The sequence below is a fragment of the Gymnodraco acuticeps genome, unplaced genomic scaffold (genome assembly GCF_902827175.1).
Source record: "Gymnodraco acuticeps unplaced genomic scaffold, fGymAcu1.1, whole genome shotgun sequence".
NCBI lineage: Eukaryota > Metazoa > Chordata > Actinopteri > Perciformes > Bathydraconidae > Gymnodraco > Gymnodraco acuticeps.
The window spans coordinates 1,256,916-1,284,822 of record NW_022991632.1 but is presented as its reverse complement, the minus strand read 5'-3'; the positions used below and the strand labels follow the sequence as shown (position 1 = coordinate 1,284,822).

The following is a 27,907-nucleotide window of genomic DNA, read 5'->3' as shown; positions in this document are numbered from 1 at the left end:
CAAACAGCCTAAAGATTTAAGATAAGACGCTGTGCCCACTATAAGACTCTGTGTGAGGAGTTTTGAGAAGATTCCACTTTACAGAAGTAACGAGGAGTGAAACACGTGGTGAAAAATGTCAACTCAAGCAACAAGTAAATGATAGGTTACTGATCGATTAAGACATCTGCTTGTTTTTGTTATCAAAGTATTTTTAACAGATTCAACTGTACACCAATTACCCAGACCCAAATTCTAGCAAAGTATAACGTGTTATTTAGGCGATGCATGAATGAAAAGTTAAAGTAGGCTACAAGTTGTGTATTCCCCCGTTTAGAAAACCAGAACATGCGCATATATCGCTCCTGGGATTCCCTCTCCTAAAGACATGGTACGAAATCGGGACAATGTTTTGTCAAAATTACAACGACATTTATTAGTGGCCTCTATGAGGAGGTCTTAACATTGTATTGTCTCTTTTGTAAATGAGGAAGGTGCACGTTTACGATGCCAAGGCTGACCTCAGGGCCGCCTCTGCTGCTGACATCACTCTTCCTCGCGGCTCGTCGCCTCGCTTGGAGTCCCATCAAGGTCTGAGTCTCCCGCTGTGACCGAAGGCGATGCCTCATCACCATTCATTCTCAGGCAGGCTCTCAGGACAAACACACACTCGCACCGCTCCTTGGACAACTTTTTCTGAAACAAAATAAAGCGTGATGATGGCAGAAGAAAGTAGGGGCAAGCGAAGGAAACAAGCCAACCCCAGGAGGAATCGAGGTAAGAAACGTGCAGCGCTGGAAAGTTTTAATAAATTGGTAAATGATACAGACAGATGCTGCTGCAGCGGACAGGAGCCGAATTCGTCCGAACCGCGTTGATTTATTCTGCAGTTTGTAGTAAAACTGTGTTTAAATGTATTGTATTATCGCTCTGTAGTTTGCTGCACAGTAGTTTGACAACATTCATGTTTCAGACTCACGTTTCTGCGCTCATGGCTCATGATTGCCTTGCAGCGTAAATTGCAGGGATGAGCAGTCAACTTTCGTCAGGCTGGCATCCACTGGGATTATTTTATCTGTACACACATCTGGGCAAAACCCTAAATTAAATGCCCACTATTTTTGTCTGCTCGCTTTTTGTGAAATCTCATGACCCTTGTATGTTTTATACACCTGATTTTTTGTCTCCTGAATAAGTGGTAAATCATCTATTATTTAAAAGCATCCCCACTGTTTTAAACCTCCTCGGAAAGTTAGACTTTGTTTTTATTATTTTAACTAAGATTTGTTTTTGTCAAACAGAAAGGCTTCTTGTAATCTACTGTGATCATACTTTAGTGGGACTTTCTCTCACATGTAGACTTGATATTTGTTACTTTACATGCAATCAAACAGAAACTTCCTCGGAGCTTGTTTCCTAATTATTAATATGTTATGCTCTGTTTTGCAATATTGTGTAACACTAGTTTGATGTCTTTTAGAGAGGAAAGTTAAAAATAGTTTAGGGGCGATTTTCAACTGATCGAAACCCAAGATTTTTCTTAAACTACAATGTTAAACATTTCACAAGTTATTGTCCAATCTTGACAGGCACACAATTAAATATATATATATTTTAAAAAGAACGTAATTCAATTTGGTTATAGTTTTATTATAGGATTTAAAATGTGAGGCATGGATTTAAAGCAGTCTTATGTGTGAAATACAATTTGTATTCTAACATACATACTGTTAATCACCCAATCTAGAATTAGTGGTAAACTTTAGGTGTCCCTTTTTCTTTTTTGTGAATTCATTTTTCTTACAACCGTGCTGACTGTTTGCTCAGTTAATAGACTTTGTTGAGACTTTGTTCATTGTGCATCAGGTATTGCACTCTATAAAACTGGCCTTTTTGTGGTTATGCAGTTCTGATTGTGACGATGTATGACTCTTTAGTTTAATTTACATGCATCCATATGTTTGTTAGTTACAGCTTGGGGTACTTGTGAGGTTGTGTGTGTGTGCTTGTTTACAGCTTTGAACTCTCAAACAGTAGTAAGAATACACACACGAGCATGAATAAACATATAAACATTTGTTCTTCTATCCTGCTGATGAGCACAGATCATTTATGTTAGAGTCAATCCCATACTTCTCTCAACCGAAAACACATACAAATGATTCACTGACATTCACTCACTAATTTTAACTTGACACCAACTAATTGAAATCTAAACTTGAACACTTAAACCTTATTAAACTTAAATTATTCGTATACTAAATGATTCTTATACTATAATGCGTGCATGCCAGTGTCTTGCTGCTGGCTTCTTTTAATGTAAAGTTGTTGGGTGCTGCAGGGAGAGCCATCCCAAACCAACCTAACCAATACCCCCAATGCAAACATAGCAGTAACCCTAGTAAAAAACACATAATTAAGTTAATCTCTTATATTTTGTCATTTTCCTATTGCTGAGAGGATAAATAGTTGTCAAAAACATCCAAAAGCACACACAACAACATTGCCGGCTTTATTTTGTATTTCTTGAGGCTAATGAAAGACATTGCAAACCACGCAGGGTCCTTGTTTGTCTCTGATCTGACACACAACCGCCTTAAACCTATTGGCTGTAAGGAGTCTGTTTAGTTCTATAGTTAATTAGTTTGCTGTAAGTGTTTCCTCATTTTATTCAGAGAGGTGTGAAGCTCGGCAGAGTGTCACCAGGGTGAGATCCTCCCTGGCTGCCGAGCGATAACGGGTACTTGTGTGTGCATGCGTACACACACACACACACACACACACACACACACACACACACACACACTCTCACCTTTGACGACACCAGTTTGTCGACCGACTGCACTCCTTTTCACAAATAAGCACCATCTCACTGCCGTAAAAGCTATCAGCAAAAAAGCACACAGGACCTGTCAATATCAGACCACCAGGGAAAGCAGTCCTTTTACTTTAATTTACTGCAGTGAGAGACAAGCATCACCTCTGGTCAATTTCCAATACGTTTTACCTACAATGGTGGGAATGTGGTAAAGTGAAGGCATTTTAAAGTGAAAGACAAAAGAAAGATGATACAGTGATATCTATCTGAGAATCTGAAAACTGTAAATGCCATGTTAAAGTATTTTATCTTTAATTTGTTATATCAGTCAGAGCATAAGTTCAAGCAGCTTTTTCCCCAATTGCATTAAGAATTGTTAGTGAATTTGCATGCATGCCTGAGCTGATGGCATGCTTATACATAGCATATGTGTATGTGAACATTCTGTGAGCGAGTGTTTATACATCTTTGTCTCATGTAGAAACGTGTGTATTAAAGCCCTGTGTTGGATTCGGAATGTGCCGGGCTGCGAGCTGCGAGTTAAAGGTCCTTGATAAAACCAAATGAATTTGGCAGGCCCGACTCATAAGACAGCGATTCAGGGATCTTTTCCAAACCAGAAGAAAGAGGAAAAAACATAGGCGGACTTTTCTTCTCCCTCCAAGGCGCCTATTGATTATGTCTCTGTCTCCCCCAATAAAACTGTCAATGTTCACCAATCTTGGGCAACATGAGGAAATTACTGGCAGATTGAAAACAGTCCTAAAACAAAGCATAAGCATTTGAAATGACGACCCATGTTTACTGGCTGTGAGTAAAAGAGTTTCAAAGAGTGTGAATTAATTAGCTGATAGCCAACAGTTCAATATCCCTCTTCAGGCCTGTATACACACTCAGTTACACCAATGATTTCTGACACCATGGGGACATTTGCCTTACATCCTTAGTAAGCCACTTAATGGTCAAATTCATTTCATATTTTCTCATCATTAAAAGTGTTTTTTTCTCAATTGTAGTTGCCCTTTTTTGTATGTGAGGCAAACATCTTTATAATGATTGGACGATGATTCAAGATGATATCTATTTTCTCTCAACAAAAAATATGCCATGATAATTTTTCATACACTGAAATGCGTTTAAAAATGCATTGAAGTAAATGTGATGAAGCAACCTTTTAATCCATATCTGCAGTACTCATTTTAAAAATACTGTCACTTGTTTAAAGTGTCCTGGCTGTGTTATGTGCGGGCTTTCCCCTTCCCTCAAGCTCAGCAGGCTTCTTTGCCAGAATGACACACACAACTGATCAGACTCATTCAAACATTCACTGTTGAATCAGATGTAGGATTGTGTTTCATGAACACACTCACAAACATATTTAGTCCTGTTGCCTTGCGCTTTTTGCTTTGTTAATCCATGAAACAAACTCCCTCTGTCGTTGAGTTGATGTGCCTTTTTAAGAGAGAGCTTTCTCTCTCCCTGTTTCCCTCACTCCCTCTTTCTCATTTTTCTTCTTTTTTCAAGTGCCAATTTATTTAAACTCCTTTCCCCTTTTCTTCTTTCTCCTTCATTGATTTCCAAACCCCAGTCTTTGTATGCAGCTGGGGCCCAGCTGTGTGTCTGTGAGTGTGTATGTGTGTGCATACATGTGTGTGTGTGTGTGTTTGTGTGTGTTTTTTCTGGCACAGTGCTGCCACAGTGAGCATAGCACACTGTACACAAAGGACTCGGGCAGCAAAAAAGAGAGAGAAAAGGAGAAAGAGAGAGAATAGGGGGGAAACATTTGAGCGTTCAAGACCGACGTGCTTGTACAGTACAGAGTGGAGGGGCCGGGCCTTTTGGACTGGGCCTGCTTTAACGGCAGATGTATCGGCGCTCTGGGATGAGGGGTGGGGAGAGCGAGACAGCAATGAAGAGCGCAGGCACCACAGTTTATTACCAGGACTCTTCAAGGGGATCAGCCCAGGCGTCAGAACCAGCGGGTGGGAGGGACAGAGGAGGAAGAAAGGAGGATGACAGAGGTGGGGAACTGATGGGGTTGACAGGGCTGGAGACAGCGAAAACAGCTCCTCGGCGTGAGAAGACAGGAGATGGAGGGGCTGAGGGGTAAAGACGAGATGGGACGGACGACAGAGTGTGGGATAATAAGTGTTTCCTCATTTGTTCCTCAACGTTCCCACAGCTCCAAGTGCCACAGATATCTCCCATCCAAGCTCTATGTGTGTGATGCCAGATCTGCACAGCAGTAATGGGGAATCCCTTGATTTGAGTCCCTCTGGTATTTTATCACATGTTTATTCGATTATTGCTCTTTCTGATGCTTTAGACCGAGCAGAACCATGTCTTACTGTCAATCAAGGAGGAATTATTTGGAATGTTGTGCCATTGCATTATTAATACACAACAAGGGGCTTTCCGCCATATTAGCTCCTGCACATGACTGCTTGGAGTTGTATTATCTCCTTAATTTCAGATGTCACAGATACATTCTTGCTTCAGACAATCACAATCTGACCCGCAGATGAAAGCAAAATCCCAGGCATTCATCAGGATAAATACAACTTCTTTAAACTGTAACACTACTCTAATAGCCACAGTGCTCAGTGTGCGTGTATAGGTGCCCGGGTACACACTTTTCACACATCTAACACCAACTGTACTGCGGCTTCACACTCATAAAGACATTTCTATTTTCACATCAAAGGCGTTTTATCTGATAAGGCTTCATTTGATGTTGCAAATTGATCCCTTCTTTTTCTTGACATATGCCATTGCAGCGCTATCATTACATTCTTTGTCGTTGCTTTGGCAAGACTCCTCGTCTCATTAAGTCTATTTGCGGATCTTCCTTTGGTGCTGCGTGGGTATTGTGTGTTTGATATGCTGCACATGTTCCACAGAAGAAAGAGGTTAAAACTATCCAGATAGGCAGGCTCTTCGCACACAATTTATAGATATGTGCTGTTTTATCACACCTCAAATTAAATTTGGAAACCCTGCTTCAGCTGTCATGTATTACAAGGCCCAGATGGGTGGCAGAGAGAGAGAAAGAAGAGAAAGACAAGGAGACAGGGAGAGACAGGAGAGCTGCTCAGAGTGTGCCAGTATATGCCTGCAAAGGATCCAGTATTACGAGCAGCAGGTTGAAAGAGGAACAGCTTGATATGTGGTGTGTGGAGACAAGAGTGGTGGGGCATTTGTTTAGTATCTGTGTTGATCACCTACGGGGCCAGAAAAGCTTGCACGTTCTGATGTATTTGGTTTCATCAGTTCAACATGTGCATGGGTCTTGCCTCTCTTCCTCTTTTCTGCCTGCCTCTCATTCTTTGTAGCATTCACTGAGTCCATTTTCTAATTGTTTTAATGTTTTTGAGACCAAATAGTAGTCTCAATTCAAAACCTTTATTTATCCAGGTAAAATCCCATTGAGATCAATGATCTCTTTTTCAAGGGAGACCTGCAGCAGTAGGTTCCACAAGAAGACATACAAATATAAACAACAGAACAACAAAAGGACATCATACAGCAAAATGTACAGGGATTACAATTTACATATTTAACCACATGTACAGGTACCAACAGCATCTGATTTTGTAGCATCCAACCGAGCTTTAAAAACATGTAGTGGTACTAGCTTGGTAAACTTCCATTCTTTTTGCAGACTGTTCCATGTTAGTGGAGCTGCATATCTAAAAGCTTTCTTCCCTAAGACAGTCCTAGCACTTGGCACATTTAATAAAACCACAGCATGCGATCTCAGGCAATAAGTACTTTCAATTCGCCGAGAGATCAGGGAGCAGATATAAGGTGGTAGTTTATCCAACATGGCTTTGTAAATGAAAAAGTACCAGTGACTGAGCCTCCGTACAGTAAGTGATGGCAAAACCGCCTTGGTATACAGTGTACAGTGATGCGTAAGTGCTTTACAATTTGTCAAAAATCTCAGTGCACTGTGATATGCAGCATCTAACTTGCTCAGGTAATTGGCAGGTGCATTCATATACATCAAATCACCATAGTCCAGCACAGGTATAAAGGTCACAGTGACTAGCCTTTTCCTGGCCTCAAGCAAGAAACAGGACTTGTTCCTGTAGAAGAAACCTAGCCTAACCCTCAGCTTTTTAAGCAGGTTATTGACATGAAGTTTAAAAGTGAGACAATCATCAAGCCAGATACCCAGGTATTTGTAACAGGTAACCACTTCAAGTTGTATTCCTTGCGTAGTTACAATATCCAAAGCAGTCTCATGTGCATCTTTCTTTCCAGTTTCCATTTAAACTACATACACAAACTAACGCTTAATGAATATACGAAACACATGATCTATATGGATTAACAGTAGGGAGTTTACCATAGATATGTGTGATATGGATGCATTTGTATTTTATGGTTCAGAGTTTTATGATACCATATATCATAAAATATATTGGCCAACATGTAGTACATTATCTGGAAAACAATTAAAGAACAGATTTTAGATCAAATAATCAGGCTAGGAGATCAACTAAGGGTTATGTATATTATCGATTATATCAATCATACAATTATACATTTGTAAGTCAGTAAATAGTGAAAATCATATGTTGCGTAAACATAAAAAAACAAAATGTTGCACAATTTCTGTGAAAAAGCTGCGTAGTTCTCATTATCAATTGAATCTGCACACAGGGGTTGTCACTTCTATCAGCCCAGGTCAGGAAAAAAGTTGAAATTTGACTGACAACAAGAAGAGGTCAGCCAACGGACTCCTCCTCTGTCTCCCTGTACATGTGATCACCTGGCACCACCTTCATCTGACCTACACATCACACACACACACACACACACACACACACACACACACACACACACACACACACACACACACACACACACACACACACCACCCACACACACACACACACACATACACACACACATGCCATGTATACATCACTTCAGGGGACATTACATTGACTTACATGCATTTCCTGGAGACTTATCCTAACCTTAACCATAACCAACACATGCCTAACCCTAACCCTTACCCTTACCCTAACCCTAATCCTAAACCTAACCAAGTCTTCACCCTAAAATTAATGATTCCCCTCATGGGGACCTCCAATTCGTCCCCATAAGGGAGGCCAGTCCCCACACGTGACTGTGTAAACAGATTTAGGTCCCCACAAGTATAGTAATGCACACACACACACACACACACACACACACACACACACACACACACACACACACACACACACACACACACACACACACACACACACACACACACACACATACACACACACACACACACACACACACACACACACACACATGTAACATTCAAGGCTGAACATTTTATATTTTGTACACAGTCTCCCTCTCTCTCACTCCCACATTTTCTGTTTCTTTGGCTAGCAACATCACATATTTACACATTTACACTTAGTACAATACACTTTTAGAGGCAGTCATTCAACCATGTTATTACTATTGTAGCATTCAAGTATTTTCAAAGAAATGTGTCCACAAAACATCACATGTCATCGTCAATATTTGTGAAAAATGTGAGGGTTTTTGTAAAGTCATAAGAATGCTCTTTTCGTAAGCATTAACACAAACTCGGACTCTTACCTCAGACAGGAAAGCTACGTGCAATATTATATCTGAAAATACCAACATCTTTGATAGCTCAGGTATGATAAAGAACCGGATCCTTAAACCGGAAGTATTTTCTGCAAGAAAGGAAGAAAGCAAATAATATCAGTATACACTGGTCCCCTATTTCAGTTATCACTGTGTAACAATCTTGAAAATAGTCTTATCTAATCTTTAAATCATTTTGTATGGTGTTTGTTTGACAAGTTGTCATGTTTCTGTTGATAGTGCAAAAAGGGGAAGGGTTTTACTCAAAAAAGTTGGTTGCTAATACAAGTAAAAATTAATAAAATTGCAAAGACAACAAAGAAGTTCTGAAGTTATACAGAATCAATGTTCTTCTCTGCTGTGTAGACATACCTCAGGGAAACCGTGCAGTTATGATATACAGTGCATGTGTGCAGCATGCAGGAGGGATGGAAGAGGAAGTAAGTCATAAGGCCGCCTGGCAGCAGATCAGAGAGAGGTAACGTCATCTAAATGATACAAGTAATAGGTAGGTGTGAATGTGTCCAGGCCTGATATTGGGACAGGGGCTCTGCATTTCAGACACAAATCTGGAACGTTGACTTCATTGTCACCTCTTTTTTTCTCCCCTTCTCAAATGTGCAGCTTTTTCATCTTAAGCCTTTCTTGTTTCTCTCTTTCTTCTGTTTCAGTGTTCTGCGTTCTTGTCTTTCTCCTTTTTCTTGATCCTCCCCTGGTTTCTCCTTTATCTCCTCCTCCTTATCTCTCTGTATCTCAACTCTTCCACCTCCCATCCCTTCCAGCTTTTTTTACATTTTGTCTTTCTTTCTTCCCCTCTCCTTCCTTCCACATTTCAATCCTTTGCTCCTCCCAGCCCGCGCTCCGCAAGTCCTGTACGGTCGCCATCATGCCCCCCACCCCCTCTCCCTGAGTGCCTGCCCTGTCCCACTGACACCACACGCTGCTCCCATCCCCCGAAAACCACTTCAAACAGGCAGCGCCATCAAAGCCCACAGTCAGCCAGTCGGCCAGGCAGCCAGTCAGCCAGCCAGCCAGCCTTCTGCTTCGACTTAACATTACTGTCGTCCCAGTCGCAAGGCTGCTTTCCTCCTCTGATACACATCAAAGATCCTCTTAAACTCCTAAAGTTTGCTTTTTAAACCTTTCTTCTTGTTGAGTCTTTTTTATATACATTATTTCACCGGTTTGAGGTTTCTCTCTCTCTAACTCTCTCGCTCTCTCTTCTTGCCATCATTTTTTTTTCTGCAACTGGGCCAGGTCAGTAATGACATGCACACACTCTCGTGCGGTTCTGCTGTATTTGCATTTTTCTCCATGACTTTAATTAGTTTTTCTTTTTCAAGGCGTCGGTTTGGGCCTCGCACACGCACACACACATGCACACGCACAAGCACACACACATACACACACACACACACACAGCTGTAACTAACAAACATATGGATGTCATACCTCTTCTTAATCAGAACTGCATAACCACAAAGACAGCAGTTGAATGGTGGTGTGTGTGTTCCTATATTTGCTGCCTGTATTACTTTATGTGTGCGTGCTAAAGGAGCAGAGAAAGTGATACAAAAAATAAAAGGCAGGGACCGAGAGAAAGAAAGATGTGTGTGCAGAAATGGGAGGAACGATTCAGAGAAAGAAAATGGAAGCAGAGGGACACATTAGAAAGGCATCTTTTCTATGTTTCAAAGCCTTGGAGGTCAGATGTGGTCACTTGAAATGTTTCCGTGTATCATTATCTTTTGAGTGGAGGATGTAATGTCCACATACGCCAGAGGATGGCGCCCCGTCTGTATGTTAACCATATGAACTGGCTGCCAGGCCTCATCTACAGCCTCTGTCTATTAAAACAACATTTATCATTATAAAGCAACTTACATTTAGATATGGTTACATCCTGTACTTTAGTAAATAGTCGCTGTTGTTTTTTCTGACTAGGACATACTCTTTACTCTTAGTGAAAGAGCTCAATGATAGTTGAAATTATGTGGGTGCATGTGTAGTGAATACTTTCACATGGACTGCTCTGATCTTTTATTATCTTAATGTGGCTTTCTCAGGAATCTTGTATCTTGCGTGTTGAATCTGCTGAGTGGTTAGATTTGGACATTCTTGTCTTTAATGCAGCAAATTGTCGTGTTTCAAGAACACCACATCATGCAAAACACCTCTGACAGATTATATATGATTGAAGCAGACTAAAGTCAGTGGGATACCAGGCATATTTGTTTCAGCCTCACAACAATCTCCCGTAGTGAGTAACTGAAAGTTGCAGCTCGAGCTGAACTAACCAAAATCCCACATTGTATAGCTGTTAAGCTCAAAGAGAAGTTTTATTTAGCATGAAGCCCTATTAAAAAACTTCAGAACCTTTGTGCTCCGTCAGAGAATGTTTTAATATTCAAAAGGAGCCACTATTGTGTGGTTTCTTGCGACAACGTACAAAATAAAGAGCCACATCAGAAAGCTGGAACGGTCCCTGAGCATTTTTATGTGTGAAGAAAAAAGAGGGAAAACAAATTTGGAGGGGGGAGACAGGGGTATTTATAGAGTGGTGTGAGAGTCTTTGCAATGACAGGAGTCTAATGAAGTGGAGTTTGGGTTTTGATTCACAGTGCGGTGAGTGCGTGGGTCCCTCTGTGACCGTTACTGCATTCCAGCACCGATCCCTCGCTACACGGAAACCAGTGCGGGCCACAGGAGGAGGCGAAGGGCCAACTCGAAATAACGTGTTCCTCTAACCGAGCTAACCTTTGTCACCAACATCAGTCCTGCCTGTGGAGCAGATGCACACAGGGCACAACAGCACTGAGCCTAAACACGGTGACAAGTCTTTGTTTTTACAACCAGGGTCTCTCAGCACAGTACAGATACAATAGTCTATGTATCTCTGCTGGTGAGTCATTGACAAGGTATATGAGTCAAACAACATAATTCAGTGACAATGACATAGAAGGGAAGTCCAGAATGATATCAATCATATTTGGTTTTTTAACCTTTATAGTCCAGTGGAAACTGTATTGGGTGTGAGTTTATACAGATGTGTAATGAGGAAGCGAGAAAGAGACAAGAATGAGATCAGAGAATGTAAGTCACCATTAGTGTTGTGGGTGGTGTGAATTTTAAAACCATGATATCACAGCTCTGGTGTATTGATAAATGGTAAAAACAGTTTTATTTTTCATTATTAACTACATTTAAAGAAAAATCTTCACTCTGTAACTCTAGAGAAGACTGTGTTGCCTTTTGCAAGCTACCCACAAAAAGTTGCACTAAAGCAGAAAGTCACACATATCTGTTCTGAAGGTAAAGTCCGGTGTCAAACAAGGTGATAATATGTTCTTGACAAATGTCATTGTGGTGGTCCCAAGGACAGGTAAATATGGCGGCAAACGTGTAGGCAGCAGCATACAGGAAACCTCCAAAGGAAGACGACACTCAACCACAAAGACTTTATGCACACCTCTTCTCTCACACCTTGCCTCATTTGTGCAAAGAGAAAAACTGATTGCTGCATTTTTATGCATACAAATCCATTCTGTCTGGCTAGCATGTTTTATAGTTTTTATAAATAGTTTTGGGTCTGTTAATGCGAAAATTACAGGATCCCACACAGCAGGCAGGAAGTGTAAAAACTCAAGTCAGACTTTGGACCTGTTCAAACACATTCAAATGTTAAATGTGAAACTTTGATCCCCATTTTTTTTATACACGTCCTTTTTGTATGCGTTTTGATCGTAACTGTAACACACAGGGGAAGAACCCCATACATTTGATTAGAAAGACCTGACATTGCCTGTAGAAGACATTATGTTAATGACACATTAAACAAGCTAATTATCCAGCCATAGTATCCTTGTGTCTCTATGCTCTACCTGGGAGAAATCTTAACCTATTCATTTTAAAGTTCCTGTGGAGGCACTTGTCTACTCTTTAAAAAGTTTAAATCATTATAGGCTCCAAAAATATATCATGGATGTCTAGAGTTGACCACAATCTAAGAATACATGGCTCGGTGGGAATCTACATGAGGATGAAAGTACACGCAGTGAGTGTGTTTCCCCGTCTTCTGCCTTTCCTCATGCAGTTCACCTTCAAGTGAGTCACAGCTGATTCACCAGCACGTATACTCACTTTTGTGGAGTAATTATTGATCTAGGCCATGAGTTATTTGGGAAAAATGTCCTGTCCATGTTCATGTCTCCAACATCTCCTATTTCTCTCTTTCTGTCTCTATCTGAAATGCATAAACACACAGAAAGATATTCTAGCATAGGAGATGCTGTTTGAAATAATCCTGTCATATGCTTGGTTTTTACAATAAAAAAGAAATACACTTTGTTCAAATAACAACAACATGTTTGGCAATTGAAACCTTACAAAAGGAGTGAATTCACACACACTCAAAGTAAAGATGTGCAGAATGCATGGGTACAAGAGCAAACATGAGTAGGAGGAGATTTAGACCTATCAGATGTAAAAACAGAAACTTTGATTGAAGGTGATAGATTAAACCTAATGACAGAAAAGTGAATGCCCACTCAGTTTCACCTCGAGGTAGATTAGCTTGCCCTGCAGAACACGGACCATACAGTAAGTCACTACTTTGTTTGGTTGGTTTTGCTGCACTTTATTTTATATTTCTTATTTGTTACTTTACTGTTAGTTTAATCTGCTGTTGTTTTGAAGTCACATGAGAGCGGGTTTCCACTAAGCAGATGTGGTTCTCTGTGTAGTGCCGTGATGAGACATGCAGATAGAGAATAACAGATCAGTGATACTGATCTCATTCGATGTTCTGATGTCTGGGTACTTTCACAGCGGCCATGGCATCTGAACACAACACCACAGCATGTTATAGCCGGTGTCTTGGGGCCGTGCTTTGATTCGCAGAGGCTCATCTGAAATCGGACTGAGAACGAGTTCATATGTGAATAATGAAACTAACACCAGCACAAAGTCACACTAAAAGCACAACTGGTTGACGAATCAACTTTGTGAGTGTGGTATTAGAAAATAGCTCGGTGGCTTTGAAGCTAATAAAATGCCAAAAGGGATTCTGTTTTTGTGTCACAAGGGCCCTAATTGAACAGAATCATTAAAAGCCGCAGAGAACAAAGGCACTATAGTTTCAATTACAGTGTTTGTTCAAAGGTCACAGCTTGGTGTTTGCAGAGCCTTAATCAATATGGGGAAATAAGCTTGTTGTTTATTTCTTGATTCTTCTGCGCGCCTCTGAGTGTTTCAAAGAGCAGATGTTGCCACTCGGCTGCACATTCTGTGGTGATGGTCCGAATGCTCTGACAGGGTGGTGTCTCCTAATGAGCGGGACACAAAGGCACAGAGCCGTGACTTTGCTGCTGCGGCTCTGCATGAGCTTTAACTCTGCCTCTGTCTGCTTTTTGGATGTGCATGCTGTTGCGTACACACACACGCTAACACACAGTTATTGTCATGTATTCCTATGCTGTTTTTGATCATGCGCTAGTCCTCTGCAGCAGCAGGCCGGTCTTGCTTCTAATTTGTGCCCACAATACTAGTCGTTTTTTGTTTTTTTTTCTCTGTGTTTCTCTGTACTCTAGTTTGTAGTTTGTGTGTGAGTGTGTCTGTTGAGGGAATTTCCCTCTGTAGCGCGTTTTTCACAGTTAGAGGATTTGTGTCAGGGACAGTTTAACGCTGTTGCTTTCTGTCTCTTTCCTTCTCCTTTTCTTCTCTAATTCCTCACCCCTGAATTTCTTTTATCTCACTCTTTCTCTACCACCTTTTCTTTCTGTTTGCTCTAGTTTATGCAATGTGCAATATTCTTCATGCACTGTTGTTTCTGAAACTCGGTGTCACTCTTGTCAGCCCCTCTCTCTAACATACATTACACACCACAGCACTGTGTACCAAACACACTGCAAGAATGCAGATCACAAAGTGCACCACACATTTAAGCATCTCCTCCTCCACACTAATATGACCTTTAAAATTCCTATCACAGTGTCACAGTTTCAGTCTCATTTATACTCGCCGGCAGCCATTTGCAGACCTTTTTTTTTGTGTGTGGCTAACTGCCAACCGGCTAAGAAACCACTGTCATCAATTGAAGTAGAACTTAACCCTACATCTTAGACTTTCATATCAACGTGCTTGTGGTCATTTTCACCATCATTAGACAAGAATGTTTGCACTTCCTTCTCTCTGGCCGCAGAGATGCAATAAATGTGCAGCACAACATCACATTACCACCATTCCTATTGGTTAACATGTAATTTAGAGCATTTAATCATCAATTTGCTGTCAGCTTTATGATATAATCTGTGAAACATTTGGATAAATTAAAATATAGAGTCCCATTCCAAATTGAGACAACCACAAAAAGGAAGTTTACTGTAAAGTCAACTATAGTAAATTCACGTTGGAATATTATTGGAATCAAACAGATGTGAAAAAGGACAAGATTTTTAAATGATATCATGTATCAAAAATATTAAGTTGTTGTTGTTATTGTTGTTGTTGTTGCAGATCAAGTTCATGGAATGACAATGTGTTGATTATGTAGTTGGTGCATTTAAAATAAGGCAGTAAGATAAATCCTAATTTGCACGTAGGCATTAGTGTCCTTTTTACCCTCTCTGTGTTGTTAGGGCAGGGTAAACGAAACCAGAGTAGGTGCCCGAGTCAGAGGGAGCCATCACCCTGAGTGACAGACTGTGAGTCTCTGCTACGATCGAGGAGGTGAGGTGGGAGGTGTTTGTTTTTGGTTGTGGTCCTCCCCTGACTCATTGTACAAATGTCAGAGAGCAGGTATGAATACAATAGCTGCCACAGTGAGATTTCTTTAAATGACTTGGTTGATTTCTGCAATATTTTTCAAGATGGGTCATCGTCAACATGAACACGCTCTACAGATGAATTTGGATACACTTCGTCTTTAAACAGCTGAAATAGGTACTGTAAAATGACAATGCACACATGTTCCTGAGCTTGCATTTTGTTTAGCGGGTGTGTAGGTGTCCGTGACCCTTGTGGCAATATATTGAGTTCAAAATAGCAAGTCTTTAGACACCTGTAAAACCGTGACAGTTTTAACAGTATGGAAGTAGCTATATAATGTACATTAACTAAAACTAAATCATTTAGAATTAACATTTTAAATATATTTCTATGGCAAAAATAGTTTGGATACAAAAGTATGTTGCGTCAGTATGTGTTTAATTATGCCATTAAGTTTCAGGCAGTTTTACCACTTACATTTGTACTGTATGAAATGTATCAGATGTTACTTTAACGTGGCATGGTAATCATTATTTCTGTCGAAGAGCTACATTGATTTGATTAATTTGTGTATCAGGATAACTTTTGGATTAGAACATAAGTTTGAAAGTCATTTCATGTAAAACGTAAAATAAATTAAAAACATATTTAAATTCTAAAAACTAAACTCAAAACGTAAAAAGACTCTTTGATTCTATTTCCTGTGTTAATTTTAAGGTAATTTTTGTATTTATTATAATTGTTGTATTTATATATTGTGAGTGGCTTATATTGTGTGTTAGTAACAAAAAATGTACTTTCATGAAACATTCATTTCAGACAGTATTTCTAAAAAAGTTAACATCTGTTATCAAAAAATCTTAAACTGATATTTCATTACATAAATAAATAGATACATTATTTATAAGGTTGTTTTTATCTGATGTAAGACAGTAAAGTCTAATAAATTGCTTGATAACATTACATTACAGTTATTCTGGCTTTGTTTATACGGATCTTCAATTGAAGGAATCAACAGAACTGTAACAATTTCATTGAGTGGTAAATTGGGCCTGGCCTTGTTTGTTGCCTTTAAAACCAGAAGAAACAAACAAGGTAATTTCTAGGTAATTATTCCGTGCTTACCATTTACCCACATAATTACTAAGTCAATACCAGATCACATATGTGCGTCGTAAAATAAACTGCAGCTTAGCGTGTTGCTGTACAGTAGATGCCCTCTGGGATATAAACAGTGCAGAATTAGACCGACTCTGAAGCTCTCTTTGCTGAAGAGAGTCAGTGCAAAATAAATTCAGATTTACATTTTTGCAGGTCCTACGAAACTTTTTTAAAGTTATGGTTTGTGTTTTAGTGTAGTGGTGGGAAGATTCTTTCTTTGTGTGTCATATATATGTTCTTATGACTTTATCAGGCGTTATCCGTCTCTAGCTTTAGAAAACTAACTAAACAATGTAAATAATAAAAGAGCTGCTGCAGGTCATCATTTTTAAGGTTTTCGACAAGTTTCAAAATAGATCACAAGCCCACAGAACAGTGGTGTGTTTTGTCCCAAGAAGACTTCTTTCTGGCAGGCACACCATCAATCTTTCAGACGTCCAGTCGCTGTCATGCAGTGAAAGCGACAGACAGATTTAAATAGTTGTGCAGTGTTTGATCAGAACACAGTGTTGTTGTCAAACATCAGATGCAGTCCCCAGAATAAGTGATCAACATTGTCAAGCATGATGCAGCACAGTTCGGTTAGCACTCTAGATATGAGTCACGTTCTTCCCACGCACACTACAGTGCATGCACAATAAGAGTGAACTGTTTTCTACTGTTCCAAAGTGTGTGTTATTTTCTGCTCAACATCTTCCAACAAATTACACATTCGGAAAACTATTGCACATTGCATTAATTCACAAGTCCTTTGTACCTTGAAACACAATCCCAAACCTCCTGTGGTGTTCAAAGATTTGGCTGCTCCAAAGTAAAAAATGAAACAATTTGAAGGATGCAATCGCTCTCCAAATAAATAAATCGGGCCGATAATGAAAGCCATCCCAGAGCGTTGCGGCTTTAATGACAGCACATATAGGCTCAGTGTCACTCACTGTCATTGCAGAGAAAATGAGAGCCAATTTGATGCTAATCCGGAACAGACTTTCTCTTTTAGTGCCCAGCAGTATGTCCTATTATCCAAGGAAACTCCTGCAGGTCAAACCTTAACTACATCATATCATTTCATAGCTTTCTGCTGTAGGGAAGCACATTTAATTACCAATTTCACCCCCCATAAGAGCAAGTCATTCCTCCCCATGTTAGGCTTAGATGACTAGCCCCTAGTGTTTTGCATGAGCTCACTTTTTGGGAGGTGTATTGAAGCTGGGGAAGGTTTTGCAACTAGATGATACAAACAGATACACATGTGGGTGTTGCATTTGGAGATTAGATAATATACTCATCAAACTAGTATGTACATCGAGTGTTTTAGGTGTGTGTTTGCGGGCCGCCCCCTCCTCAGCACCGGGTCCCGTTTGCTCTTTCGGTAACAGAGTGAGTGTACAATCTGTGTGTGTGTTCTCGATGTAAAGTTGACGACATTTGCTGAAATGTTTCCTCCGATGTAGAACAGTCTCTGGCGTTTGTCACTGTGGGCTCTGGGCCTTAACTGAATGTGTCAAAAGCTAAATTCTCTTCAATTATAGAGTCCACCGGCCAAGAGTGGTTTTAAAACAGCTCCGTGTAAAATGAACATTTTCTTTCTTTTTTAATACTGACTGTTGTTTTGTCATTTTAATCAAACATTTTGTTTGAGTTTTATGAAATGTAGTGAGCTGTGAAACATTATTTCTACTGTGATATAAACAAAATAATTCAAAGAGCAACATGTATTTAAAACTAGTAAGAAGCGTGACAATATTGTACTGTGACTGTCATAAAAAAAAAAGGTTTTACAACAAAGAAATAAGATTTGCCCTCTGTGTTTTGGCACACCCTTTGATAATGGTTTGTCTTTCTCCAATATTTTGTTTAAGCACTGGTAAAGAGTCTATGTATGTGCCTTCTTTAATGGTCACTACTTGGTTGTGATTAGATTTTGCCAATCAGTGAGAGGGAAACAGAGAGTCCTCAAAGATATCCTTGGAAATCAGAGCCTACAGCTGAAATCCCAGACATGTGTTTGTGATTGTCATTTATTGTCTTTGCCATGGGAAAAAGTAATGCAGTCTGGGCACAGAGGGAACACTTTTAAATTACAATATGTTATTTATCTTTTCTTATTTCTGATTCACTATATCCTTGCTGCATCACAAGTAACATACCGTACATGTGCGAAACATTAAGGCATACACTTTTTTTTTTCTACAGTCGCACAAATTGTGTTTTCTCTGAGAGCAATAACAAATACAAACACATTTAGTTCAAAATACACTTTTCCATTTCATAGAGATTCATCCTGAAAATTACACATTTCAATTTAAATAAACATTGTAATATGTATTTTACTAGAAAGTTGGATCATCAAGATGGATGAGATTCTTTTTAAGTCAAGACTTTAATAAATAAATAAATATTTTCATTTAATTTAATTTAATCATTTATTTAGCAGGGACAATGCACATTGATGAACACTTTAAACAAAAAAATGTAAATAGTGTAAATATGCCGGATTTTTAGCTTGGAGCTCATTTCCATCCGCAGTCCCTCACATAAAACATTTAAGAACATGACAATTATACACATAGCAAAAACAAATACATGATATGCAAAAAGTGCAAAAGAGCAAGAGCAGCACACACAAGTATTTAGCACATGGCAGTACAATGTAGCAGCAACGACATGTAAAGTGCAAGATAAGATACAAGAGCTACCTAAAGTGCAAGAGGAGATACCCCTGTGTTAAAGTGCATTTAGCGCTGATTGCACGTATATAATGCTGCCATTATCATAAACCACATTTAACTTTTTTTATATAGTGTCAGAAGTTTCATGTTAAGTTCAAAGCTTAGTAAGATTTTTGACATGCCTTCATTTCTAGTTAAGAACATCCTTAATACAGTTGTACATTTATTTTGAAGAAATGTATAGCGTGTCTGCTTGTAATGATCATAATCTGCACATACCACATAAAGCCATATACATTTCCCATGATAAGACACATTGCATTTCTTCAGAAGGGATTTCGTTGCCCTTGCTTAAAAAGGAACAACACTAACATGAACTAAAAGGAGTTATATTGTTGTTTGTCATTGACAACAGTTAAGATGTAGTTTGGAATTTACTAAACATTTTGAATTTCTATTGTGTGTTTCCCCTGTTTAGTTTCAGTTCCTGACATTCTAAAGAGAAAACAAGCATTTCATCTTTCTGAATTTGACCTCAAGCTGAAATTATAAGAAACTCATGAATGTTACCTTTGAATTATGTTTAAAAAATCATGTAAACCAAAAAATAATAAATCAACTATCTCCTTCATTTTGATCATTGTAGATAATTGTACAAAACTATATACAATATTGTGTTCCCTAATGAGCAAAATGCCTACTGCAAATCTGATTGTCTTTTGTCACGCCTCTAAATGTTCTCTTTCTCTCCTTCTCACAGTGGATGCTGAGCAGGTGAGTTCCCTGGGGTCAGAGGGGGAGGATGAGATGGGCCTGTGGAGCCTGGAGCCCCAGGACTGTCAGGAGAGCCTGGACAAGACGAGCCTGACCCCCAGCGAGGGGACGGAGGAGCCCGGCAGCCCGGCCCGCTCCACCCGGCCGCTCAGCCTCAGCCCCGGCAGCAGGAGCTACTGGCCGCAGGTGGAGCGGGAGGTGGAGGCGGCAGAAGACGCCAACACAGCATCTGTCACTGGCAGGGAGGGAGACCAGGAACCGTTGAGGGTGTACTGTAAGTTATAAACTAAAATAAACCTGCAGAACTTTTATTTTAAGTTTCTGAGAAGCCTCTCTAGAACAAAGGCATGTCCAAGGAAGTGTGCAAAGTGTAAAATGTGATCTGTTTACTGTATGAGAGTGCTGTGTAGGACCCCACTGTGCGTGTAAACAAGTTTTCAGTGTTTTTCTGATGCAAGACAGTGGCAGTCTCATGATACCTCTCAGAGCCCTCTAGATACACCTTCATATCAGCTCCTTGTGAAACCATGCCTTCCCTACAAGCTGTTCCTTTCTTTCACTCTTCTCTTTGAAAAGGCAGCCTTCTGAAAGCATGACAAAAGAAGTAATCCCACACAATGTCACAATATTTCCATGCATCAAAGAGGTGACGTTACGGTACTGAAATCAGCACTGTGCGACGCGAGGCTTTCTCTTTTATTTAGGAGAGATCAAAGGCTCACTCGGCTTGCCTACTAACAATCACTTAGCTCCCTCGCCTCGTGTGATTTGGCCTTGCCTGATGAAGGCAAAGCTGAGTTTTTACAACACTCAACCGCACAAGCTCTTCCCTTCACCACATAAAAAAACAGCTCAAAATATGCCAACATCTGCAAACATTTGAAAAATCTTCCTCAAAGTCGCTGTAAGCTGACTGGCTTGATTCATGATAGGAAGCGCCCTCCCTTCTTCACGTGGCTTTCTTTTTCTCTGTCTGCCTGTCACTGCACTCAAGGACCCAAATGAGAAATAGTTCTTCAAATCAAGTTTCATATCTGGCCAAGAAGTTCCCTGAATACATTGTTCTATCTGTCGGTCTTAAGAAGGCAATTTAGTTCCATTAGATTCAGCCGCACAATCACACAATGTCTCTTTACAAGTTATCCCTTCTCTCCTAGCATATACACATACAGTATGAGACATTCAAACAAAGACATTTCTGTCTCAAAAATTGAATTTAACATAGGTTCAATCGCACTGATGCAATCACTGACAATGTTCAAAATGTAAAATGAAAAACCCAGAAGGCGAGATCATGTAGAAATGCAATGTATCAATCTGCAAAATAACTGGATACTGTTTATGCTCTTTGGTGCAGTGTGGGTGACACTTTTATTTTCCTGTTTTTATTCTCTGTGTGGCTTTAATGCTGCCTTCCCGGGAACAATTTAGTTTTATTTCTGTGAGACTTTTAGCACAATGGGAAAAAGACAAATTGAATCTTTTACCAATATTTTCCTAAATCACAGAAAACAGCTCAACAGTTTCATGTAAGAACTAACAAAGCATGCTTTAGTTTGTCAACTTTTTAATTTTTTTTACTAAACTTAAAGTTGTATATTGGATTTGTTTGTGTGAATTTGAGTTGGTTTGAGTTTATCAGTTGGAAATAAAATAACTAAACAAAAAAAACATGAACAAATAAATGCAAAAAAAAGCACAATTAACAAAGCTAGAGATACATTTGACTGACAGCATTATTACGATTATGATTTTTATTATTATTACTTATATTACTGTACCTCTGTAACGTTCTTCTCTGTTCCTAGGCAATAACTCAGACTCCCAGAATTCCTTGGAGGACCTGGCCCACTATGAGTTTCTGGCCCAGTTGAAGAAGGCCTCTACCTCAGCCAGTCTCCTGGAGCACTTGAACCACAGCGGCTCCGCAGCAGCGTACCACATAGGCAGCCGGCTGGACGAGCTACCCCCGGCCATCTGGTCTCCTGGAGCTCAGCACAGCTCACCTGAGGGGGCAGGTACGTGATGGAACAGCTGCAAGGACACTCAATAATAATTAAACAAATCTTACATGACTGGTTTTAAGCTAGTCAGTAAGTTATTAGAATGAGAAACCATTAAGATGCAGGCCGACATTTATATAAAAGTGATAAATCATATATTTGTAATTGTTTATGCTAATGTAATTCTGAAAACATACATCACCTAATCATCCAGTTTGACACTGGTCCCATCTATATGGCAATCCATGCATGCAGGTTGTGCTATATTTAAAAAAGTGATTGAGTAAAATATCATAACTTTACCCGGTTCAAACAAAAATCTATTTAGAATTGAATTGTGTTGTCCGTTTAAAACACCACCTTTATTCCTGGACCTCAGATGCAGGGAGGAGCGAGCAGGCCTGTCCGTTCTGCCACAGGATGTTTCAACGAGGAGCTTCTTTGAGGGATCACATCAAGTACTGTCAGGAGAGGGAGGGGGGCCACATGGTCTGTCCGCTCTGTGGATACACTGCCACCCTTAGGGCACAGATGGAGCGGCACCTGGCACTTCATAACCAAATGCAGGACAAGGTGAGATACACAGCAGGAGTAACTTCTATATCTGCAAGGAGACACATTGTCATAACTTTAATCTATGATTTAGAAGTTGTTGCGTTAAAGTCATTTATTTGTAATTTTGTGTATACTTCTTCACACCCTGCAATTTGTCCAATCAACTAATAACAATGTCCTGTCATCCTAGAGTGTCCTCGGTTTGGATCAAGGCATTGAGACGAGGAAGTTCAAATGTCTGCAGTGTGGGAAAGCGTTCAAGTACAAACACCACCTCAAAGAGCATCTCCGCATCCACAGCGGTGAGAACAAAAACCTGTCAACCAAGTTGTGCCAACCTTCTATTTGCCATTGTTTCCAATGTATCACTAACTGTTACTTATCAGTATATGTCATTAAATTAAACATAACTTGAAGTGTTGACAGGAAACAAGTAAAAAAAGATCCATGCAAAGATCATTATAAAAAAGTTATTTTCATACATCTTTTGACTAATATATCCCGCCTGTGTGTCATCCTTTAGGTGAGAAACCTTACGAGTGCTCCAACTGCAAGAAGCGTTTCTCTCACTCCGGCTCCTACAGCTCCCACTTAAGCAGCAAAAAGTGCCTGAATGGAGGGGGGATCACAGGAGGAGCCAGCAGTGTGTTTAATGGACATAGCCAAAGCTCCTTCCACCACTCATTTCCAACATCTCCCTCTGGAGGAGAGGGCGGAAACAGTTCTGAAAAGGGCTCTCCGATTGCATCACAGTCCAAAGGTCATGCTGGTCCTCTGGGTCGAGGACCAGAGGATCCTAACCATCTCTCCCTGCAGGACCCCAACACCACGGGCTTCCCCAGAGCGTCAGACCTGGCTCAGCTTTGGGACCCCTCAGCAGAGCTCTCTGTGAGGACCAGTATACTGAAAGGGACCACCCTGCTGCCTTATCTGCACACTGGGACCAAGTTTGAACAGATGCTGCAGGAAATGCTTCACAGGGAGGTGAAGAAAGATGTGGACATGGACAGAGGAGAAGCTGCGATGGAGGAAAGGAAGGGGTTTTTCAACGGACGAGGGGCTGACATGAAGGTCTCCCCCGACAGGAGGAGAGAGGCAGTGAGGTCAGGTGAGGGAGAGAGGGGTGTTCTTGGGATGTCGTGCCGCTGGTGCTCCCACCTTTTCCCCAACGTAGCAGTGCTCCTGCAACACGAGCGCTACCTCTGTAAGTTGAACCGAGAGGCAATGGAGGGTCTACGCAGCAAAGACCACTCCTCACCACCTTTATATTTCCCAAGATCTGCTATCAAAGCGGAGAACAGCAAACCAAGTGAAGCAACCAACGGCCTCTCCGAAAACAAATCACCGTTACAGAAGCTCAGCTGGCACTCTATACCGCAGCAGCTTTTAGTCGCAATGCAATCTCCCCCACACGATAACCGGTCCTCACGAGCCTTCTGGCCAAACCAGGAAAAGGGAAGCCCCAGCCATCCAATCAACCACTCCCCAGAGCTGACATCACCTCGAGTCAGAAGAAGGTTTCCATCAGGATTTGGCTCTCCGCTCTGCCTGGACCTCACCAGCTGTCCCCCTGAGTTGACCTCCCCTCAGAGCAGCCCGTGGTCCGGACAGAACGAGCCCCTCGACCTCTCCCTGCCCAAGCAGCTCTCAGGTCATGAGGGGAGACACAAAACTGTAAATGGTAATGCAGCCCGAGGAGAGAGGAGAGAGCGTGGGAACCAGCAGCTCAAGAGACCAAGTCCATCTTCTCATCTCCACCTCCACCACCACCCTATCTTCAGCAGGGCTGGAGCTCCTGTGTTTCCAGGTTCCTTATATAATGGATTTCCTATCTTCAACCAGTCTGGTTTAGGGCTTTCAGGACATGACGGTATTGCAGCAATTCCATTCAGCCAGCCAGCTAACAGCCCTGGGTTTCTCTCTCCCATGGCCTTCATGATGGAGGCAGACGCAGAGGCCACACTGAAGAAGATCCACCAGGAGAGACAAGCTCTTATGGTGAGTAAGGCTTCTCTTTCAGGTTTTTTTGTTAATGTTATGCTGAAGAAAACCAAAAAAACACCTATATTTGATAGCATTGCTGTACGAATGTGTAGAACTAGAACAATACCAATTATATGTTTGTACGTTTCCTGCTTAGGGTGAGGTGTTAAGCCGCGGCGCTCTGGACTACCTCTCTCTCATGGATGATGGACTGGATGGAGGACCAGGGAGGAAGAGACTGAAGAAGACCGATGAAGGGCTTTACGCTTGTGACATCTGTGAAAAAACCTTTCAGAAGAGCAGCTCTCTGCTTCGACACAAATACGAGCACACAGGTCAGTAGCATATGCGAAAACACTTACATTATATCTAATTTCCTATAGTTTATAGATTACTACAATATGTATTACTTAAAGATGTTGGTGAAAGGATTTGATTACCTTTGAATAGACTCCTCCCTCTTGTTTCAGTTTCTTTGTGCCAAGCTACCCGCCTGACAGATGTTTATAATTACTCTTTTCTATACAAATGAAACTGGTACATCTTCTTTTTCTTATGTTTGAAACAATTTTCTTTGAATTAATTACAGGAAAGCGTCCCCACGAGTGCAAGGTCTGCAACAAAGCCTTCAAGCACAAACACCATCTGATTGAGCACAGCCGGCTGCACTCTGGGGAGAAACCCTACCAATGTGACAAGTGTGGCAAACGCTTCTCTCACTCCGGCTCTTACTCCCAACACATGAACCACCGCTACGCCTACTGCAGCAAGGACCAGGACCAGGACCAGGACCAAGACCCAGAGGAGATGCCTCTCACCCCGGGGGCCGGGAGCAGCCTCGGGGGCCGCCTCAGCGACGAGACCCGCCTGTCCATAGAGTATACCCAAACCGCGCACTCCTTCCTCAGCGATTCCAGTCTGGATGGAGCTGCAGAGGCCTTTAAGGAGGAGGAGGAGGAGGATGAGGAAGAGGAGGAAGATAAAGAGGCAGGAGTTAGTGATAGTCATGAGGCACATGTAGGTTTGTCAGAGAAAGCCAAGGAGCTGGAGAGTATTCAAGGATCACCTATAAGGAAGAATGGAGTGCAAAATGAGAGAAATGGTTACGATGTGGAAAATCATATTGACAATACAGAGAGAGAATTCTGGGAGCAAAAAATGGAGGAGCAGAATGGAGACTTGGACAGATGTGAACTGAGCCATGATATAACAGATTTACCCAGAATAAAAACTTAAGGGTAATTCTAAAAAGCCAAAACAATGCCTATACTATATATATTTAGACTTTTGATACAGTTTTCTCCAATATGTATACAAATACAGTATGTAACAGCTCCACAGATTTTTTACTAATTTTTACAAAGTGAAAAAATGCACAGAACTGCCAAACAGTTGCCTTTAAGTGGATGAAGCCATACAACAAAAATATATGGGACAATACCAGTTATAGTATTTTATCATTCAAAATAGACTTGATGTACACACAATGCTTTTTGTTTGTTTTAATCTTTGCCATGAGAGCTAAAAAAAACATATGGGTTGACTCATCTGAGGTCATGTCACCGGTCCAGATGTGACATTGCAGGAATCTCACTTTTATATGCTTGCTGCTGCCGAATATTGCACAACCAACAAACAAGAGGCCTTTGTATTTTAACACCCAGGATCCAGCTTTTTTTTTGTTTGAAACGTTGCGCCTCTTTGCATGTGATTAGGTTAAGAAACAACACCTGAAGGAAAGCTTTGATTGCAGGACAGAACGAGTCTCACTTTAAAAGTTAGAGCTTAAACGGGCAAGACACATTCAATATTCTGTGGTATCATTTCATACAAATCCTTACCTCTATTTAAAGAGCAATAACTTGTAAACTGTTTACATGAAAATACACATATGTTCCATTTCTTTTTCCAACAGCCAGTGAGCCTCCTTTTATCATTCATGCTGTGAAATCATAAGGTGCAGCCACCTCATCTCATCTCGGCTTTGACTTATAAGCAGTATATTTAGAGAACAAGCAGTAAAAAGAGGAAGGTGTTTTTGTAATTTATTTTTCAAACAAAAAGCAGTGGACTGCAGATCTTTTTACATGTCATCCTGACATCTCAAGGGGGATAAAAGAAACTTCATTTTATGCAAAAATATATCCTCTTTCTGTTAATCATTTACATGGGCTACAGCTAAGTTTTCTCACCCCCTGAAGAATAATGTGTCACACATTTGGGCTGCGTGTTGAGGTGTGGTGAGAGGGTCAAGACTCAGGACACACACATCAGCTTTGAACTTCCTCTTGCCGACTGCAGTGTAGTCAACGTGAAAAGTACCTCAGATGTACTGAGACACTGTGAGTAATCCGACAAAGCCATGGTACGAAGAGATAAGACGGTGGTACATGAGGTGTGACTAAGCCTATATGTACTCATGCATACCGTGTGCCAAAGACACTTCTTGGTTATTATGTGTGTGTGTGTGTGTGTGTGTGTGTGTGTGTGTGTGTGTGTGTGTGTGTGTGTGTTTATCACCAAAAATATGCATATGTGGCAAGTCAACTGCCACCCGACTCTTTCTTAGTTCCTTACCTTTTCGGAGTTAAAAATAAGCAAGAAATAGTTTACTTAGCATCTACACCCGGTTTTTCTTATCAAGCAGTGTTTTTCTTATCATTTACTGGAACTCTTGCAACTTTTGTATTCACTTTTTATATATGTTGTTTGCATGTTTGTGGATATTTGTAATAAAATTGTACATATGTTGTCACCAAAATACCGTATTTCATGAATTTTCAATTTGAAATGATTATAAATCTGACATTTTTCATGTGCTTTATTTGAAGTAGCACTTGAAATGTTTGGCTCTATGAAACCTGATGTACTTATATGATTCTGTTTTCTTCAAGGTTGTGTCTTCCTGGTCGAATGTACTTATTGTAAGTCGCTTTGGATAAAAGCGTCAGCTAAATGCAATGTAATGAAACACTTTTACAGAAAGGTCTATAAGAGTGTAAATATAAGATTGAAGTGATATCAGTTCAGTTCAGTTTTCATTCTGTGGTTATGGAATAAGATTACATATTTTAAACGAGGCAATCAAATGCAATTAAAAGCTATGACCAAAAGCTGTTTTTAAAGGTCAATGTAAAAACAGAAACATGTTTAAACATAAGACAGTTTCGAGGCTCCACTGTTGCCTTACGACTTGGTTTCCCATCACCGCTCATGATCTGCAGACTGTTTTGCTACACTGACTTTGTTTTGTGGCTTATAGTGTCTGTTTGCATGATGATTCATCGGGGGGGCTGCTTGGTGCCTGTGAACCTGTGGATGTGGCTGCTGGGCCTGAGCAGCTCTGCCTGTATTTGATGCACAAAGCTTTAGGTTAACGGCTGGTTGAGTAAACAAACAGCTAACCGTAACATTAACAAACCAAAATGGGTGACGTAGGTCAGATACTTTTGGGTGCCATGCATCAGCAGCATTCAATAAACTGTAGCACCAACAGTTGTGGTGTTAGGATGTTTTTCTCATTGCTCTGCTGGTTTAAGCCTTAAGTGAGTAAGATGACATTTAATTGACAA

The 27,907-nt window shown here is 40.6% G+C and overlaps 1 protein-coding gene across 2 annotated transcripts; it reads left to right on the top strand.

The window, feature by feature from the left end:
* The first annotated feature begins 546 nt into the window (after positions 1-546).
* On the top strand, positions 547-27,830 carry LOC117534141 (zinc finger E-box-binding homeobox 2-like). 2 transcript variants are annotated; one of them, XM_034198257.1, is made up of 9 exons: positions 547-756; positions 15,292-15,364; positions 19,781-20,068; positions 21,603-21,812; positions 22,177-22,370; positions 22,543-22,654; positions 22,876-24,350; positions 24,493-24,670; positions 24,925-27,830. In XM_034198257.1, exons 3-9 carry the CDS (start codon positions 19,828-19,830, stop codon positions 25,569-25,571), a joined length of 3,057 nt encoding a protein of 1,018 aa, XP_034054148.1. In that variant the 5' UTR covers positions 547-756; positions 15,292-15,364; positions 19,781-19,827; the 3' UTR covers positions 25,572-27,830. The 2 variants fall into 2 exon arrangements, with proteins under 2 accessions (XP_034054148.1, XP_034054146.1); XM_034198255.1 differs by lacking the exon at positions 15,292-15,364.
* The last annotated feature ends 77 nt before the right edge of the window (positions 27,831-27,907 follow it).

Excerpts from the sequence above, each read along its gene's own strand:
- LOC117534141 (XM_034198255.1), top strand. The coding sequence starts at position 696 with ATGATGGCAGAAGAAAGTAGGGGCAAGCGAAGGAAACAAGCCAACCCC. Across the intron at positions 20,069-21,602 it reads GGAACCGTTGAGGGTGTACT|GCAATAACTCAGACTCCCAG; the intron begins GTAAGTTATAAA and ends CTCTGTTCCTAG. Across the intron at positions 21,813-22,176 it reads CAGCTCACCTGAGGGGGCAG|ATGCAGGGAGGAGCGAGCAG; the intron begins GTACGTGATGGA and ends CCTGGACCTCAG.